The sequence below is a fragment of the Protopterus annectens genome, chromosome 2.part0 (assembly GCF_019279795.1).
Source record: "Protopterus annectens isolate FY-2018-M chromosome 2.part0, PAN1.0, whole genome shotgun sequence".
NCBI lineage: Eukaryota > Metazoa > Chordata > Ceratodontiformes > Protopteridae > Protopterus > Protopterus annectens.
In genome coordinates, this window is record NC_056728.1 from 1,707,040,452 (window position 1) to 1,707,057,944 (window position 17,493).

Sequence of the window (17,493 nt, forward strand, 5' to 3'; positions counted from 1 at the left end):
TACCTGAGAGGAATCCTCTAACAAAGACAAGTTTGAAGTTTTGCCTTCAGAATCTGGAAGGTCAGAGAGAACTTGAGTAGCATGGGAAAGGACAGTCAAAACATATCATCGTATGAGTTTGGAAATTAATAGCATGAAAGACAAGAGCAGCAGAAGTATAAACTTTCTTTCCTAGCCTTTCCATAATCCTGCTTTCCTTATCAGAAGGAAGACGTTTAGCGGAGGGTAGTAACCTGGAAGGTTTATCTGAAGCAACAGAAACTGCTGAAGGGTCAGTAGATGAGCACATGTAAAAAGAAATTTGCAATGATGAGGCACTTTATAAAAATGATCAGGCTACTTAGGAGCAGGGGGCTGTGAATCTGGAGCCTGAGATGCTGAAGAGAAAGCATCCATTAAAGTGGGCAAAACTGAAGGAACAGCAGATGGTTAGAGAGACTTCATTTGCAGGAGCTCATAATAGCAATTCCACTTGAAGAACTCCCTCATCATAGCAAAGTAATCGCCTCACTAGGAGATTCTGGACTGGTAGGTTCCCCTTCAGGAGAAGCATATGCCAGAGGGAATGGAATCTGGGAATAAGCCAAGGATTCCTCATCTGAAGAAACCTCTTCATCAGAAGAATCCTGGTCCCTAAGTATCTTGTGAGGGTAAGATGTCCAATGAGGAGAAGGAAAGAGGCGCACGAAGGAGGCTTCAGAGCCATAAGAGCTTTAAATAAGCCCTGGGTAAAATTTTGCCATTCCCTTTGAGCGTCCCTGGGAGAAGAAATGTACTTTGTTTTTTGCTTCTTTTTTAACTGGACATCTGCTTTATGAAATGTGTAGGGGCCTGACGACAGCCTACACTCAATAACTGTCATTGGAACTTCCTCCCTCACCAGAATTTGAGGACCCCCCCCCCAGGCCCTTCTGTGATAATCAGTCTTGGTTCCCCATCACTATCCAAAATAGACATCTGCAATGCCTCATTAGGACGTGTTGTTCATAGGCTGGTACTAGGCTATCGGCCCTAGGGCCTATACAAGCCTAGCCATAACAATTCCCTGGATATTTCTTCCCACAATACTGACTTCCCTGGACTGCTGTCTAGCAGGGTGACTGACATGATCCCCAGGGTGAATTTCCTATCTCCCATCCAATCATCAGGGTTCCTTTTGAAGACGACCAAGGAGGCGCTCTGCTTGATGTGTATTGGCAATCTATTCCAGAGTGTGGGGAGTCTTTGGGTCAGGAACCTATCCCTCCAGCATGTTTTGTTCATTGTGATGACAAGGTGTAGATCCCTGGAACGTGTGGCTCTGAGGGATTGGGATTTCTTTATGTGGAGCTTGTCCAACAACTCAGCGTTTGACATGGCCTTGTATGTTAAGCAGAGATCGCCTCTGAATAGACGATATGCCACAGAGTATAGCTGGAGTTTTTTTTTTTAGACGGTCAGCATATGGCATCTGCTTTAGGCCTGTAATTCTTTCAGTGAGGTATTTCTGCGGCCTTTCCAGCTATTGCAGATGTCTTGTGAGGTACATACCAAATGAGGCGTTATACTCTGTAATGGGTCTAAAGAGGGATGAGTACAGTGGGACAATCACCTCTTTTTTTCTGGATGAAAAGCCCTTAGTGATGAGGTGTGCCATATAGAAGGATTTCCTGACTGTTGTGGCGATGTGGTTATCGAAGGTGAGACCATTGTCCACCTGTGTCCCTAAGTCTCTCATCACACTTTCAATGTTTAGTGGACTGCCACCTGTGTGGTAATTCATGGGTACATGTTTTTTTCCAAAGGGGATAACTGTACATTTCTTGGCATTAAGCTTGAGCTCATGGCTCTGGCACCAGGCATCTGTTTCTGTAAGGCCCTTTTGTAGAACATCCACATCATTTGGGGATTTAATAATGGCTCCCAGTTTGCAGTCATCTACAAACTTTGTTAGCCAGAGTCGCTTAGTGTTGGCCTGTACTTCAGAGAAGTAGATGTCAAACAAGAGTGGTCCCAGGACTGAACCCTGAGGTACTCCACTTATCTGGAGCTGGATTTGGAGTCAGCTACTTTTACAGTCTGGGTTCTGTCAGTAAGCAAGTTGGCAACCCATAGAGTGATGTAGGGATTTATGCCCAGCTTAGTAAGTTTATCTATGATTCCAGAGTTGGGGGATGGTGTTGGAGGCCTTGGCGAGGTCCAGATAGGCTGTGTGGACCGCCTTGCCCTCATCCACAGCTCTGGAGACTGATTCAAAGAAGTCAATCAGGTTCAGGAGACAAGATCGGCCCTTCACAATCCTAGACTGGGTGGGGTCCAGTGTTTGAAGGTTGCCAATGTCTTTGTTTATAAGTTCCATGCCCTTGCAGATCAGGCTCGTCAGACTGATGGGACGGTAGTTCCTGGGATCCAAGGTGGATCCCCCCTTGTGGAGTGGGATAACTGTAGCTGTGCGCCACTCAGTGAGCATGAAGCCTGAGGTGAGGCTATGATTAAACATGACACTTAGGTGAGGTTCCAGTTCATTTTGTAGTTCATGTAGTACACAGTCTGGGATGTCATCTGGTCCCATGGATGCTGTATTCTTAGCTTTGGAGAGTGCGGTTTCTACCTGTGTGGCCATAATTACCGGAATTTGGCAATCTTTTGGTATTGAGATGTGCCCTTTAGGGGTGAGAGAGGGGTAAAGTTGGCACTAAATCGATCTGCCAGGATATTGAAAATATCCTTGGGATCAGTATATTTAATGCCATTCTTTTGTAGCTCAGAGCAGATCTGAGCATTGCCATTTAGATTCTTAACATAACTATAGAATGCCTTGTGGTTGTCTTTGGAATCTTTGGCAATTTTATTTTCGTAACTAGCTTTTGAGGAATTTAAGAGAGATCTCCGCTTCTTACTGAGGCTGGTGAGGGAGTTTTTTGCATCTTGGGATTTTCCTCTTTTCTCCAACAGTGTCTTCCTTCTGTTGTATAAGGGACCACCAGATTGGCTTTCTTTTTTTGGAGGAGAGCTTTGGGTCAGGAACCTATCCCTCCAGCATGTTTTGTTCATTGTGATGACAAGGTGTAGATCCCTGGAGCGTGTGGCTCTGAGGGATTGGGATTTCTTTAAGTGGAGCTTGTCCACAAGTGGATGTGCTCGTAAAGTGCCTTAGTGTAGGATTCAGCAGTCGAACTTTCAGATCCCATCTGCTTGGGTATCATGAAGTTTGTCACTTCTGACTTCAGTAGCATGACGTTGGCTTTGGAGAAGTTTTTTAAAGAGGTTTCCTTACTGGGATGGGGGAGGGATGTGGATGTCAAGGGTGATTTGCTTATGGTCAGACCTGACCAATGAGGGGGTTACTACTGGTGTGGAGCATCTATCTCCCATGTTGGTAATGACCAGGTCTAGGATATTGGAGCCCCTGGGGGATAATGGATTAGTTGATCTAGGGCGTTGGAGTTTGTGAATTCCAAGAACCATTGGGAAAAGGTGTTGGTACCCGAGTAGTTTTCCGAATTAATGGCAAGGTAGTTGAAATCACCCAGTATTAGGGTGTTTGGTTGGATCCATGGTGGCCTTGAACGGTCCCAGCTAAGGATTCCAGCACTAGAACTGGGCCAGCCTCTGGGCTTTCATCAGCCTTGAGTGAGACGTCTGATGTGTAGGAGGCACTGTGAAAGAGTCTGACCTAGGTTTTTTGGCCTTTTTTTTAATGAAGACTCCATATTAGGCCAAGAAGTTCCCTCCATAGTGTCTTTCCCTAAAAGTTTTGGAAAGACGACTTCACAAAGTGTTAGGCACAAAGGCCTGACAAATACTGCAAGTTTTATGGTCGCGAGCAGGCTCTAAGCAAAACAAGCACTGCTCATGACTGTCCTTATTTGGACTCTGTCTCCCACACTGGCATTTGCCTTTTCTGGATGATATGTAAAACCCCACAACAAAAAGCAGCAGAAATAAGGAAGAGAAAATCCCAAAGGGGTGCTTATCTGGACAGCTTGATACACCAGCAAGTAACTCGGGTGAGCAGACCAATCGAAGATGGTGTTTGGACTGGTGACAGAGAAGTTCTGAAGTTGGTATGTCTGGACATCGCTTTTATCCCGTACATACATGAGGAGCATACGTGTGACATGTGGCATACCTTATGATAATTAAAAGTTTTGGTATACTGGCTGGATGTCTGGCCACCCTTAACGGGAAATCCCTCATGTTAAGAATACTGCAACAGTAGAATAGAAGGACATCTTTGTGTCGTGCATGATTAATGTGTGAATGCAGCGGATGAGAATTAAGAATTATTTCAATGTGTGTTGGCCTTATATTTTAAGCAGAATATGGTGTTTTTCAGTATGCGTAAATGTCTGCTGTAAATTTATTTTATTTTTGTATGTTGCCTTTCCTTCTGATTTAAGCAACAGTGGATGAACATTGTTCTTGTGTTGTGCCTCAGACAGAAAGCAGGTATATGAGTTAATGTATGTAGTTGTCTGTAATTTTAATGGTTGTCTGACTTTATCCTAGATGAGATTGTGGCTTTAAAGAGGTTAAAAATGGAAAAAGAAAAAGAGGGATTTCCAATAACATCGCTAAGAGAAATTAACACCATCCTGAAAGCACAGCATCCAAATATTGTCACTGTCAGAGTAAGTACATTTAGAAGTATCCTTAGAAAGAATTTCAGGTTATGTGTTAGAAACATACTTGGAGATAGAAAGTTTGAAATTCTTCCCATTACAGTGTGCTACTTTTCTTAAGATGCATAAATGTTCATATTAGATCACCATTGAAGTACTGCTAATATGTAAGGATAGTGTACAAAAGCTTAGGCACCTTCCTCTTGTGATATATGTCTGACTTCCTACCTGTGCACAAGACTACATGCTGGTACTTGAGGGATGAAGGTGTCCGAAAATCCTCAGAATTTTCTGGAAACCAGTCCATGAAGGAAGACTACATCTAAGTTGCAGTCAGTCAGCTGTACATCTCTTGTGGCCAGCTAAGTATTCCATTAGAGACCCTTCCTCTTTTTCTTATGACAAATTATATTATTTCATGTCATCTAAGAAAGGAAACTGACTGTGGTCAGCAGATCTCAAGTAAGGATAAACATTCAAACTTATTTTGTCTACGACCCGAACATAAATGTATAGTTTGTCAATCTTTTGAACTTAAAACTATACAAAAGCCATTTGTCTTCTCTTAAACTGTATATAGAAAAATATCTACAAGCTTTGGTGTGTGCTAGAGAGGTCTGTGAATCATGTGCTTTGGCATCCTTCAACAGCCTAAAAAAAGTCTAAAAGACTGAATGAAGACAAACCTATTCACTGCCTTCAGTAGGTTGCAGTTGGACATCTCCATTGAGGTACTTGATCAGCCTCTGGCTGCCAACTACAGTGCCTAATCTCACTGTAACAAACCCATCAGGAGACTGACAAGGTGTAGGTTGCGAACAAATCCATCTCGACTGACCAGACCACTGATCAGGCCACAAGGGAGAATCATGTCTGATTTTCTCAGAGGAACTGGGAAGGATTCTTCTTGTCCAAGATGATGTAACAGGAACCCTTATCAAGGTACATCAGGTTTTGGCTTCTCCACATACTGCATCTTTGACACTCCTAAGAAACGAAAGCCAAAAAAAAAAAAAAAAAAAAACACACACACAAATGTGCCTCCCCTCCTCTTTCTTTAGGGATCCCCAGCAGGAGTGGTTTAACTTCTGCCAGGAACTTTTTACATTCCTTTTGTACTTAAAGCCTCCCCAGTTTTATTCCCCCATAATTTCTACTTCCAAGAAAAAAGTTGTCTTCTGAGCTGTTTTTAGAAACTGAATCTGAATCTTTGAATTGCTCTTCCCAAATTCGTTCATTCATAGGCTGAGTCAGAAGTTGATGATACCTTGTGTTCAGACTCTCTTCAGGAGGACTTTTCCTTTAGTGGTACCATCTACAAAATAATGCAGCACATTAACTTGCAGGGCAAACGAGTCTCAGAAGCATTACAGGTGTTATGACTTATTGCACATAGACATTCCAAAATTCTCTGCTATGTGCCCTGCTTTGGAAGCATTAGAAGACATCTCTCTTCATCTACGTCTGTACCACCAGAATCCCAACGTTTTGCACCTGAGACACCAGACAGGTTCTGTAAAGAACCTGGCTCTCACAGATGTGTACAAAAAATGTACAAAGGTGTTTCGTCTGACCCAGCAGTTATTTCTGTTGAGTCAGATAAAGCTTCCATACTTTTGTCCTCTCCCAATGCTTTACCAAACAGCAAGGATACCAGGGCAATGGTAGGTAAAGAAAGAAGCTCAACACTTTCTACCATTAATTACTGCACTTGCATGACAAAATACATGCTTTCTGTTTTTGACAACATGGCAAAATTAATTTCAAGCATCCCTAATTCTGATACTAAGGCTGCTTTACAGATTATAATCAGTTCTGCCACAGAGGTAAAGGGATTCCATAAAGTGTGGACATGATACTGCCGACGCCTCCTCTAGAGCAGTTGCCATAGGTTCAGGCCTAAGAAGATATTCCTGGCTTTGTCTTCAGTCTTTGAGTGATGATATTAAGACCCAACGTCAAGATTTTTCTTTAGACAATTATAACTTGTTTGGGCACTGTACTGTTGAAGTATTTACAAAACTAGAGGAAAGATAATGCAAGTTTTTTCAACAGTTTTTTCTTTCCTCCATTCTTCAGTTTGAGGGGAACTTACTCCTCCAAGTCTACCCCTTTTTCAAAAAAAATAAATAAATAAATTTCTCAGCTGAAAAACTGTCAAGAAAAGCCAAAGTCTGATTTCAAGGGATCCTTCTCTGACAAAAGTTCCATTTTCTGACTATTCCCTTCTTCCATCCTCCCTTCTGTTATCCCTGCCCAACCTTTCCTGGAGACGATCTCATTGCCTTCTGTTTTGGAGAAGAACAAACTATACAACAGAAGGAAGAAACTGTTGCAGAAAAGAGGAAAATCCCAGGATGCAAAAAACTCTCTTACCAGCCTCAGTAAGAAGCTGAGATCCCTCATAAAATCCTGCAAAGCTAGTTACAAAGATAAAATTGCCAAAGATTCCAAAGACAACCACAAGGCATTCTATAACTATGTCAAGAATCTAAATGGCAATGCTCAGATCTGCTGTGAGCTACAACAGAATGACATTAAATACACTGATCCCAAGGACCTTGCCGATATCCTTGCAGATCGATTCAGTGCCAACTTCACCCCCTCTCACTCCCTAAAGGGCCCATCTCAGTACCAAAAGATTGCCAAATTCAGGTAATCACGGCCACACAGGTAAAAACTGCACTCTCCAAAGCTAAGAATACAGCATCCATGGGACCAGACTACATCCTGAGCTGTGTACTACATGAACTTCAAAATGAACTGGCACCTCACCTAAATGCCATGTTTAATCATGGCCTCACCTCAGGCTTCGTGCCCACTGAGTGGCACATAGCTACAAGAGGGGATCCAGCTTTGATTCTGGGAACTACCGTCCCATCAGTCTGACGAGCCTGATCTGCAAGGCCATGGAACGTATTATCATGGAACTTATAAACAAAGACATTGGTAACCTTCAAACACTGGACCCCACCCAGTTTGGGTTTGTGAAGGGTCGATCTTGTCTTCTGAACTTGATTGACTTCTTTGAATCAGTCTCCAGAGCCTTGGACAAGGGTAAGGCGGTCCACCCAGCCTATCTGGACCTTGCCAAGGCCTTCAACACCATCTCCCACTCTGGAATCCTAGATAAACTTACTAAGCTGGGCATAAATCCGTGTGTCACTCGATGGGTTGCCAACTGGCTTACTGACAGAACCCACACTGTAAAAGTAGCCGACTCCAAATCCAGCTCCAGACAAGTGGAGTACCTCAGGGTTCAGTCCTGGGACCACTGTTATTTCGCATGTACTTTTCTGAAGTACAGCCCAACACTAAGGGACTCTGGCTAACAAAGTTTGCAGATGACTGCAAACTGGGAGCCATTATAGAATCCCCAAATTATATGGGCATTCTACAAAAGGGCCTTACAGAAACATTCCTTTTGTACTTATACAGATGCTTGGTGCCAGAGCCATGGGCTCAAGCTCAATGCCAAGAAGTGCATAGTTATCCCCTTTGGGAAAAAACATGCACCCATAAATTACCACGTAGGTGGTAAACACCGAAAGTGTGATAAGAGACTTAGGAACACAGGTGGACATTGGTCTCACCTTCGATAACCACATTGGCACAACAGTCAGGAAATCCTTCTATGTGGCACACCTCATCACTAAGGGCTTTTCATCCAGAAAAAAGGAGGCCATTGTCCCACTCTACTCATCCCTCATTAGACCCATTATAGAGTATAATGCTCCATTTGGTATGTATCTCACAAGACATCCACAACAACTGGAAAGGCCACAGAAACACCTCACTAAAAGAATCACAGACCTAAGGCAGATGCCCTATGCTGACCAACTAAAAAAACTCCAGCTGTACTGTCGCATATCATGTGCTCAGAGGTGATCTCTGCTTAACACACAAGGCCATGTCAAACCCAGAGCTGTTGGACATGCTACATTTAAAAGAAATTACACTCCATCAAAGCCACATGCTCCAGGGACCTAAACCTTGTCATCACAATGAACAAAACATGCTGGAGGGATAGGTTCCTGATCCAGAGACTCCCCATACTCTGGAATAGACTGCCCATACATGTCAAGCAGAGCACCTCCTTGGCCCTCTTCAAAAGGAACCTTGACGACTGGATGGGAGATAGGAAATTTACCCCGGGGATCGGAGTCCAGGGAAGTAAATATTGTGGGAAGAAATAGCCAGGGAATTGTTATGGCTAGGCTTGTACAGGCCTTAGGGCCGATAGCCTAGTACCAACCTATGAACCTATGACTTGGGTTTTGGGTGTCATACTGAATGGATGCAGACTACAGGGGAAGTTCCATCCAGTACTTTCAGGAACTTTTCTATCCAAGTCCACAACCAACTTTTTCCTTCAGGAGATAATAGAACCTGTTGCTCTCCATGAAATAGGGAAAATGTTTTATTCCAGGTTTTTCCTTTTTCCAAGAAAAGAAGAAACTTAGTGAAAAATTCTGGACATATCTATTCTGAACTCATTTCTAAAGGTCCCAAATTTCAAGGTGCACCATCTCCAAAATCTGTTTCCTCTGATCTTACCCCAAGCTTTTTGGGTACTCTGGACCTAAAGGATGTATGTCTTCATATCCCTGTTCATCCAAATCGCAGAAAATTCTTAAGATTCTTGGCTTTATGGTATCACTTTCAATTTACTCCTCTGACGGCACCAAGAATTTTCAGGAAGTACTTAGCTCCTGCCATAGCAGATAAGAATTGAGTTATTTTTGTGTTTTGATAGCTCAACCAGGTCTGCCTTTTCCTTCTTAAGTAATCATTCTTGTTAATGTAGGAGGCACCCCTGTAAAAGGATGGGCGTGGATGCTTCTTTACATTTTGAAACAAACCAAATATAGCTCCATGAACTGAAAGTATAGCCTCCCAATTTAATACCTTCTTTACAAACTCAGTGTACTCCTTAATCAACCCTCATCAAAATACAGCTCCATCTATCCCAGCCACTAATAATCCCAACAGTAGCAGTCTGTCCTTTAAACTGGTTCCAACCCACACCATCAAAAAACTACTCAGAAAACTCAGGCCCAGTACCCTAGCAGCAGACAACCTACCATCTGAATTTCTAAAGATAGCAGCAGATACCATTGCCTTCCCAGTCTTAATCCTAATTAATCGATCTATCCTCGAAAACTACATTCTATTATACTGGAAAATATCATACATTATTCCCTTACACAAAGGGGGCAATAACACTGAACTATTCAATTATTGACCCATTGCCATTCTGTCACCCCTCTCCAAAATATTAGAAAAATGCATTCGTACCCAGCTCTTAAACTACTTACTTGCCAACAACCTCCTATCTCACACCCAACACAGATTTCGCCCACACTGCAGTACCACAACCGCACTCCTTAGCATCACTGTCACTGTACACCAATATAGAAACTAAGGTAAAAATCTCTCATCTGTCTTTCTTGATCTTTCCAAAGCCTTTGATACAGTTTTCCACCAGAAACTGCTCATTGAGCTTGCCAACCTTAATCTCAGCCATTCCTCTCTGATATGGTTCCACAGCTACCTTACCGGCCAAAAGCAAGCTGCCATATGGCAACAGGAGCTCTCCACTCTACTTCCTGTCAACATTGGTGTTCCTCGAGGTTCAATACTCTAGGCCCCATACTCTTCTCTGTCTTCACTAACCAGATACACAAGTCCACTTCTCTTACTTCGGTCATCCAATATGCAGATGATTCTACCCTCATCTGGGTTAAGTGACATCATCAGGTTTGTATCCCTGATGGTCTCCTTCAGAGACTGACATATCTAGAGCTTCCCAATTTGGTTAGCTGCTTGGTTATGGCATTTGCAGTATAGACAGGAGAAAGCCATATAGGTATTTTCCTTGCATACACTAGGAAGACTTCTTCCAACATAGACATATCTCCAGATTCTTTAGCCCAGGACAAGGAGTCTCAGCATGAATATTCAAAGAGCTGTTCCATAACAGAGTCCCCTTGCTACAGTAGGTGTTCATAGATAAGAGTGTGCTTTTCTGTACGATGATTTGGTTTTTAATGACATTTCCGAGGAGATCATTGAGCAGGTAGACTTCTGTGACATCACTGTGGCCATATACAAGTGGAAGATGGCTGAGTACTTGAATCTCTATGAAAATACTAGCCTCTTCTGTATGTCTTTATTAAATTTAAGGTCATACTAGCTTAGGTGTTCCCTGACAGGCTTCTAGTTATGGCTTAGAATATAGATATTATAGAAGTACCAGTCTGTGTGGGTACTCCATTTTGGTCCAGTACCCTGCATCTTAATTATGGCACATATTGTGCCACACTAACCCCAGTTCCTGTATGAATTATCCTCAGACAGGGAATCCAGGCACCTAGTTCTTTCTGGTGAAAAGGTAAACCATTTTGTTTTTAACTACAAGCTCTTCCTTGGCATTTACAAGGGTCTTTTGCAGAACATTAATGAAAAAAAGTGATTGATAGTTTTTTTTCTTTTAATTTGGACACTAAAACCATATTGCTTTAGAACCATATGTTGAGAATAACTCTGTCAGTGATCTTGTTGTTCGATGTTTTAGACTTTCAGGTCATGGCAGCTGCATCTGGCAGTTGTGTTAAGGTGACACAAGCTGTTGGAATAAGTGACTTTTTGCCAGCTTGCCAATTCTGGGGAGGGAAGGAGGGAAGATTTCTTTATGGGCTACAACTTATAGGTTCATAGTTGTGTACTAAGCTAATGGCCCTGGAACCTTTACAAGCATAGCTCATAGAAGTGCCCTGGCATTGTGCCGCCTGATGTTAGTTCCCAGTGCCTCTATCAAGTAGAGCCACTAGAGTGATCCCTGGGGTGAACTTTCTATTACCCATCCTCTCATCAGGATTTCTCATGAAGAAGGACAGCGAAGTGCTCTGCTTGACATGTATGGGAAGTCTATTCCAGAGGATGGGCAGTCTCTGGGTGAGGAACTTGTCCCTTCAGCATGTTCTGTTGATTGTGGTAATGAGGTTGAGGTCTCTGGAGTGTGTGGTGCAGAGAGACTGAGATTTCTTTAAATGTAGCATTTCTAACAGACCTGGGTCAGACATGGCTTTGTAAGTCAAGCAGAGATTGCCTCTAAGTAGGCGATGTGAGACCGAGAATACCTGGAGTCTTTTGTCTGCCCATGTAGGACACGTGTTTAATGCCTAGGATCCTCTTTGTGAGGTTATACTTTGGCCTCTCCAGCTGTTGCAGGTGTCTAGTGAGGTACATGCCAAATGGGGCATTATACTCGATGATTGGTCTAATGAGGGAAGAGTGGAGAGAGACAATGACGTTTTTCTTCCTGGATGCAAAACCCTTGGTAATGAGATGTGCCACATAGAAGGACTTTCTGATCACAGTGGCAATGGCAGTGTGGTGGTTGAAGGAGAGATTGCTGTCAACCTTACTCCCCAGATCTCTTATAAATGCCTTCAGTGTTTAGTGGGCTCCATCGATATGGTAATTAATGGGAACTGAGTTTTTCCCAAAGGGGATGATGACACATGTTTTGGCATTAAGCTTAAGGCCATGGTTTCGACCTCAGTCATTAGTCTCAGTGAGGCCTTTCTGCAGGATGTCTGCATCACTTGGGGAGTTAATAATGGCTCCCAGCATGCAGTCGTCTGCGAACTTGGTCAGCCAGAGTCCCTCCGTATTGGCCTGGACTTCTGAGAAGTAGATGCCAAACAGGAGTAGACCCAGGACCGATCCCTGTGGGACTCCACTTGTGACTAGTCGACAGTCTGACTTGGAGTCTGCTACTTTCACACTGTGGGTTCTGCCTGTGAGTCAATTTGCAACCCACCTAATGGTATAGGGGTTAATGGCTAGTTTGGTGAGTTTATCGATAATTCCTGCGTGAGGAATGATATCAAAGGCCTTGGTCAGATCGAGGTAGGCTGTATGAACTGCCTTACCTTCATCCACCGCTCTAGTGACTGACTTAAAGAAGCCATCTAGATTGAGCAGGCATGATCTACCTTTCACAAAACCAAATTGCGTGGGATCTAGAGTTTGGAGAGTCCTTATATCCTTGTTAATTAAGCCCAGATGATGCACTCCATAGTCTTGCATATCAGATTCATTAGGCTAATGGGGTGATAATTTCCAGGATCTGTAGTCGCTCCTCTATAGAGAGGGATGACTGTAGCAGTGTGCCATTCTGTAGGGCAAAGCCTGAGGTGAGGCTGAAAGTGAACAGGGCACACAGATGTGGTGCCATTTCACTTTTTAATTCATGTAGAACACAGGTAGGGATATTGTTGGGTCCCATGGAAGCTGTATTCTTGGTCTTGGACAATGCAGCTTTAACGTGTGCGGCAGTAATTCTGGGTGCTTGGCAGTCTTCCAGTATTGAGACTGGTCCTTTTTTTTGGGGGGGGGGGTAAAGTTGGCACTGAATCTCTTGGCCAGCATGTTGGCAATATCTGTTGGCTCAGTATAGGAGGTACTATTGTGCAGTAACTCAGAGCAAATCTGGGTATTGCTGGGGAGATTCTTGATATAACTATAGAAGGCTTTGTGGTTGTTTTTAGTGTTTGTTGCAATTCTGCCTTCATAGCTGGCTTTGGAGGTTTTGATGAGGGAGCTCAACTTTTTCTTGAGGCTGATAAGGGAATTTTTCCAGTCTTGGAAGTTCACCTTTATCTGCAACAGTTTCTTCCTCTTGCTGTAGAGTTTATTAATGGCATGAGACCACCAGATTGGCTTCCTTTTTTTTGGAGGAGAGCATCTTAGTTCTGTTGGGAATTTCTAGTTCCATGCATTTATGTACATGTTCATACAGTGCATTGGTGTATGATTCGGCAGTCATGCATCTATTTTCCATTGGCATGGGTGCTGTGAAGTTAGCCACCTTTGTTTTTAGGAGTCCAAAGTCAGCTTTGGAGAAGTTTTTCATGGTGGATACCTTTGTGGGGGGTGTGGGTGAGATATGGATTTCCATGGTGATTAGTTTGTGTTCAGATCTAACCAGGGAGGAATTTACTATTGGTGTAAAGCAGCAGTTGCCCATGTTAGTAATAACCAGGTCAAGGATGTTGCTTCCTCTAGTGGGGGTAAGAATGAGCTGGTCCAGGGCATTGGAATTGATGAATTTCAGGAAACAGTGGGCCATTGCATTGGTGCATGAGTAGTTTTCCCAGTTGATGGAGGGGTAGTTGAAGTCACCTAGCATGACAGTGTTGGGTTAGATCTCAATAGTTTCCAGGGTGCTTAGGAATGTGGAGTGAGAGTCTTTGGACATGGTTGGGGGCCTATAGCCGGCTACGACCAGAATCGCCATCCTACCCAATGTTAGTTGTACCTGGAGTATCTCAGATGCGTTATGCTGGGCTACTAGTATGGGGGTGTGCATGTCCTTTATGAATATTGAGACACCACCACCTTTGGAGCTTCGGTCCCTGCTCTGGGGCCGAAAGGTGTGAAATAAGTTATAGCCCGGTAGCTCAGGGTGCTTTCTGCTACTTGAAACCTGGTCTCCATTACAGCACAAATGTTGATGTTCTCCATTTTGAGGAGCGCTTCAAGTGAGTGCATCTTGAGATTTAGACTCCTACCACTGAGCAACATGACCCTCAGATTGCATTCATTCATAGCTGTTACGGTGGTAATTTGGTCTTTGGAACACCGCTTAAAAAGGCGCTATAGTGGTGGCAAGAACCTTAGCCAGTACACAGAAACCCAGGGGTGACAGATGCAGGCGATCTCTGGCAAAGCATTGAGGTCTGTCAGTCATGTCATCCCAAGCAGACAGATACTGGATCCCCTTAGAATTACACCAGAAACTTAGCCAATTGTTGAAGTCATTCATTTTCTGTTTCTACTGCGGTATCATTCTGGGCGACTTCAGGATGTTGTTCAGGGCTAGGGTCATACCTGCCTGGGCCACATAATCCGGGAGCTCCACCATGTCCCTTTTCATGTAGTCCAGGAGGTGCGTTTCAGGTCATTCACACCCACATGGACAATGACAGAGCCATACTTGTACTTGTTGTGGAGTGACCTGAGTGCCTGTGTTATGTGTCTGATTCTGGCACCTGATAGACAGCTGTTACTTTCTCCTTATTCATCCTAGTAAGTGGGACATCAGTGTGCCTCACTATTTAGTCACCCATGATTATTGTATAAGGCAAGCTGTTTTGCCTTAGGGACTTAGGTTGAGGGGCACACTGTGTAGGTGAGCTGTGTGTCTTGTGGTTTGTGCTGTGTTGTGGGGCTTGAGTGAATTTCTGCATTGGAGATCTCTGCTGTTTGGGTAGATTTATATTGAGAGCCTCCGCGAAGGTGGGTGTGTGGTTTGTGTTTTTATGTGAGGGCTGTGATGGTGGGTGTTCTTTAGGGCTATGTGTTCCTTGTGGTGTGGTGCAAGTGTTGACCTTCTCCTCTTGACCAGCTATTCCGGTCTTGGCTGGAGAGTGCATGGCTTCCAGTTTGGAGATATAAGTGAATCTCTCACAAGTCTGAGTGCTGGGAGGTAAGAGTATAAGTTTGTCTGTGTATATGAGGCAGTTGCTACAGTGCCTCAGAATGCCCATTTCACCAGGTTAATGGGAAAAAGCACAGGAAACTGACCTTTAGACATGTCAGTCATCATCGCTAAGTACTGGAGCTGTTTCCTTATAGGACATCTAGTGCTGATAGCACTTGTGTTCATCAATAATTGCTACAAAAACCCTGATGAAATGCTAGGTAAGTAAGCTAATTAAAGTAGAAGAGAGGAGAGCTCTAGCAAGATCTTAAGGAAAAAATTATAAAGCAGACTTTCTGACACCGGTAATATACTTTAAGTGCAGTGCAAGCTAGCAAACATGAGTGTGTGTAGCATTATTAAAGCAAATACAGTTAAAATAAATGCAGTTAAATGAAAAAAAAAAAGACAACTTAAAAAAAGTGCAGAACACTTAGTCTCTCTCTCTCTCTCTCCTTTCTGTTCCTCTTGCAGTGTGCAGTACTCCAAAACAGGATCCGGGAGCTTTAAGCGCAAACCTGCACAAACACGAGCTTTTAAACCAGAAAGTTGAAAGGGATAGAAAAACTTCTCAAATGGTCAATAAACTACAATTTAGAGCCATAGGCTAGCTAGTGCTTACCACTCCCACTGATGAGCTGGAAGGCTTCCCTCTAACACAGAAAGGTCTGGGGAACTCAGAAACTTGCAAAACAGTCCTGGATGCAGCAAATCTGTACCTGGACTACTCTAGTAACAGGAAAGGTGGAAAAGAAGCTTAGAACTTTTTTTGTTTGTTTGTTTTGCAGAAACAACAGTTAACTTGTAGCTGGAATACCGCAAAAAGGATTTAAAACCGTGCAGCTGAAGCTCTGGATGCTGCAGACCTGTATTTAGACTATGGTACTCACTTTTAAAGGTTAAGAACTTAGTAAGACAAAACTCACAATGAAGCACAGATTAATCACTTATTGGAAAAAGAATTGCACTTGCAGTATAAAAAAATACTGTTTTCAGCCATCTTTTGAATATGTGAGTCACATCAACAGACTACTACTGAGACTTTTGCTGCAGAAGATCTGATGTCTGGCCAGACTTCTAGAGCTTAACACCATTACCCCTCCAGGAAGGATAAATGCCTCCCTCTTATGGACCACCAGTGCATTTCCTGTATAAAATTGGCATTTGCCTGTAACATCTTTAGATCTTTTGTGCTGCAGTTCTTATTATTTGAACTGTTAATATAGTGTCTGTAATCTGACTTTGTTTGACCTGCTCTAGAGCTTGGTGCATATAAGTACCCTGCTGAGGAAGTCTTTCTGTGTTTTTTGGTATAGTTATGTGTTGAATTGTATTATGAAGGTGGGGCAAGAGGTTGGATGATCAGTTACATATAAGGAGTATGTCTGCTTCTAAGACGGAAGAGAGTTGTGTATGCTGAAGGCAAATTATTTATAAATATAATAGGATGTGTGTTCTGCCTACGACTGGAACATTATGTTGAAAGCTGCCCTGTTTGCCAGAGTTTTACACTGAAAGCACGTAAGAGAAGAGAGCATTTCCTTCAAAACTGTTGAGACAGGAAGAAACTTGAGGCCTTGACCCACAGTACGGTCTTTCAATGTTGAATAGACCCCCCCCCCCAAAGAAGTGTAAGGAGAAGCAGTTTAAAGAGAAGCTGTCCAGGGGTACAGTAGATCTGAACAAGGTATTGTTTTTGAATAATAATTGTTAACCAGATAACTAGAATGGTGTAAGGTTCCTTTCCAACCTTGATTCATGCTATCCAGTGTTCTTGCTTGGCTAAAGTGTGCAGGTCCTGAATGATGTGATTTCATGGACAACAGCCCAAGCATTTCAATTTCTTAAGGCATCTGACAAAGCCCTTTAGAAGTCCACTGTGCCTGTCGACCAAAGAATATATCATCAGGTCAAAGGTTGTCTCAAGGAACTCTGTCCAAATAGTCCACCATTAATGTCTTTTGCCAAAACCTGTTTCCTAGTTTGGGGTTAAACAGTGATTTTAGATAGGGAAGATACCCCTTGTTGAGAGGAGATGGTATTAGTCTGAGTCAGGACTTTCAGGGTGGATGCCTGTCGCAAAAAAGCCAAAATTCTAAGCATAGGATGTCATCCCCATTGAGCTCACTGCTATTACTTGGGCCTCAGATAACTGATGGGCTGTGCCACAGAAATAGATCTGCTTGACACAAGAGTTTTGATGTGTACTGCAGACCGTACAGACCAGTACAGATCAGTCCATGGTGTCTATAGTACCCTTTTCTAACAGAAGGAGGGATCCCTTCCCATAGAGACTGTGGGGGAAGAACTGGAATATGCAACCTGGATGTCTTTCCCCTTAGGGAATGATACGAGTACTGATGACAACATGTCCTCTGTTTCTTTCATAGAAGAAAT

General features: G+C 43.1%; 1 protein-coding gene across 1 annotated transcript in view; it reads left to right on the top strand.

The window, feature by feature from the left end:
• Nucleotides 1-17,493, top strand: part of CDK11A (cyclin dependent kinase 11A) — a 2,038,318-nt gene that overhangs the window by 1,384,921 nt on the left and 635,904 nt on the right. Inside the window, exon 14 of the mRNA XM_044061756.1 lies at nt 4,492-4,613. Within this exon, the coding sequence (XP_043917691.1) occupies nt 4,492-4,613 (122 nt within the window). The remainder of the gene's footprint in view (nt 1-4,491; nt 4,614-17,493) is intronic.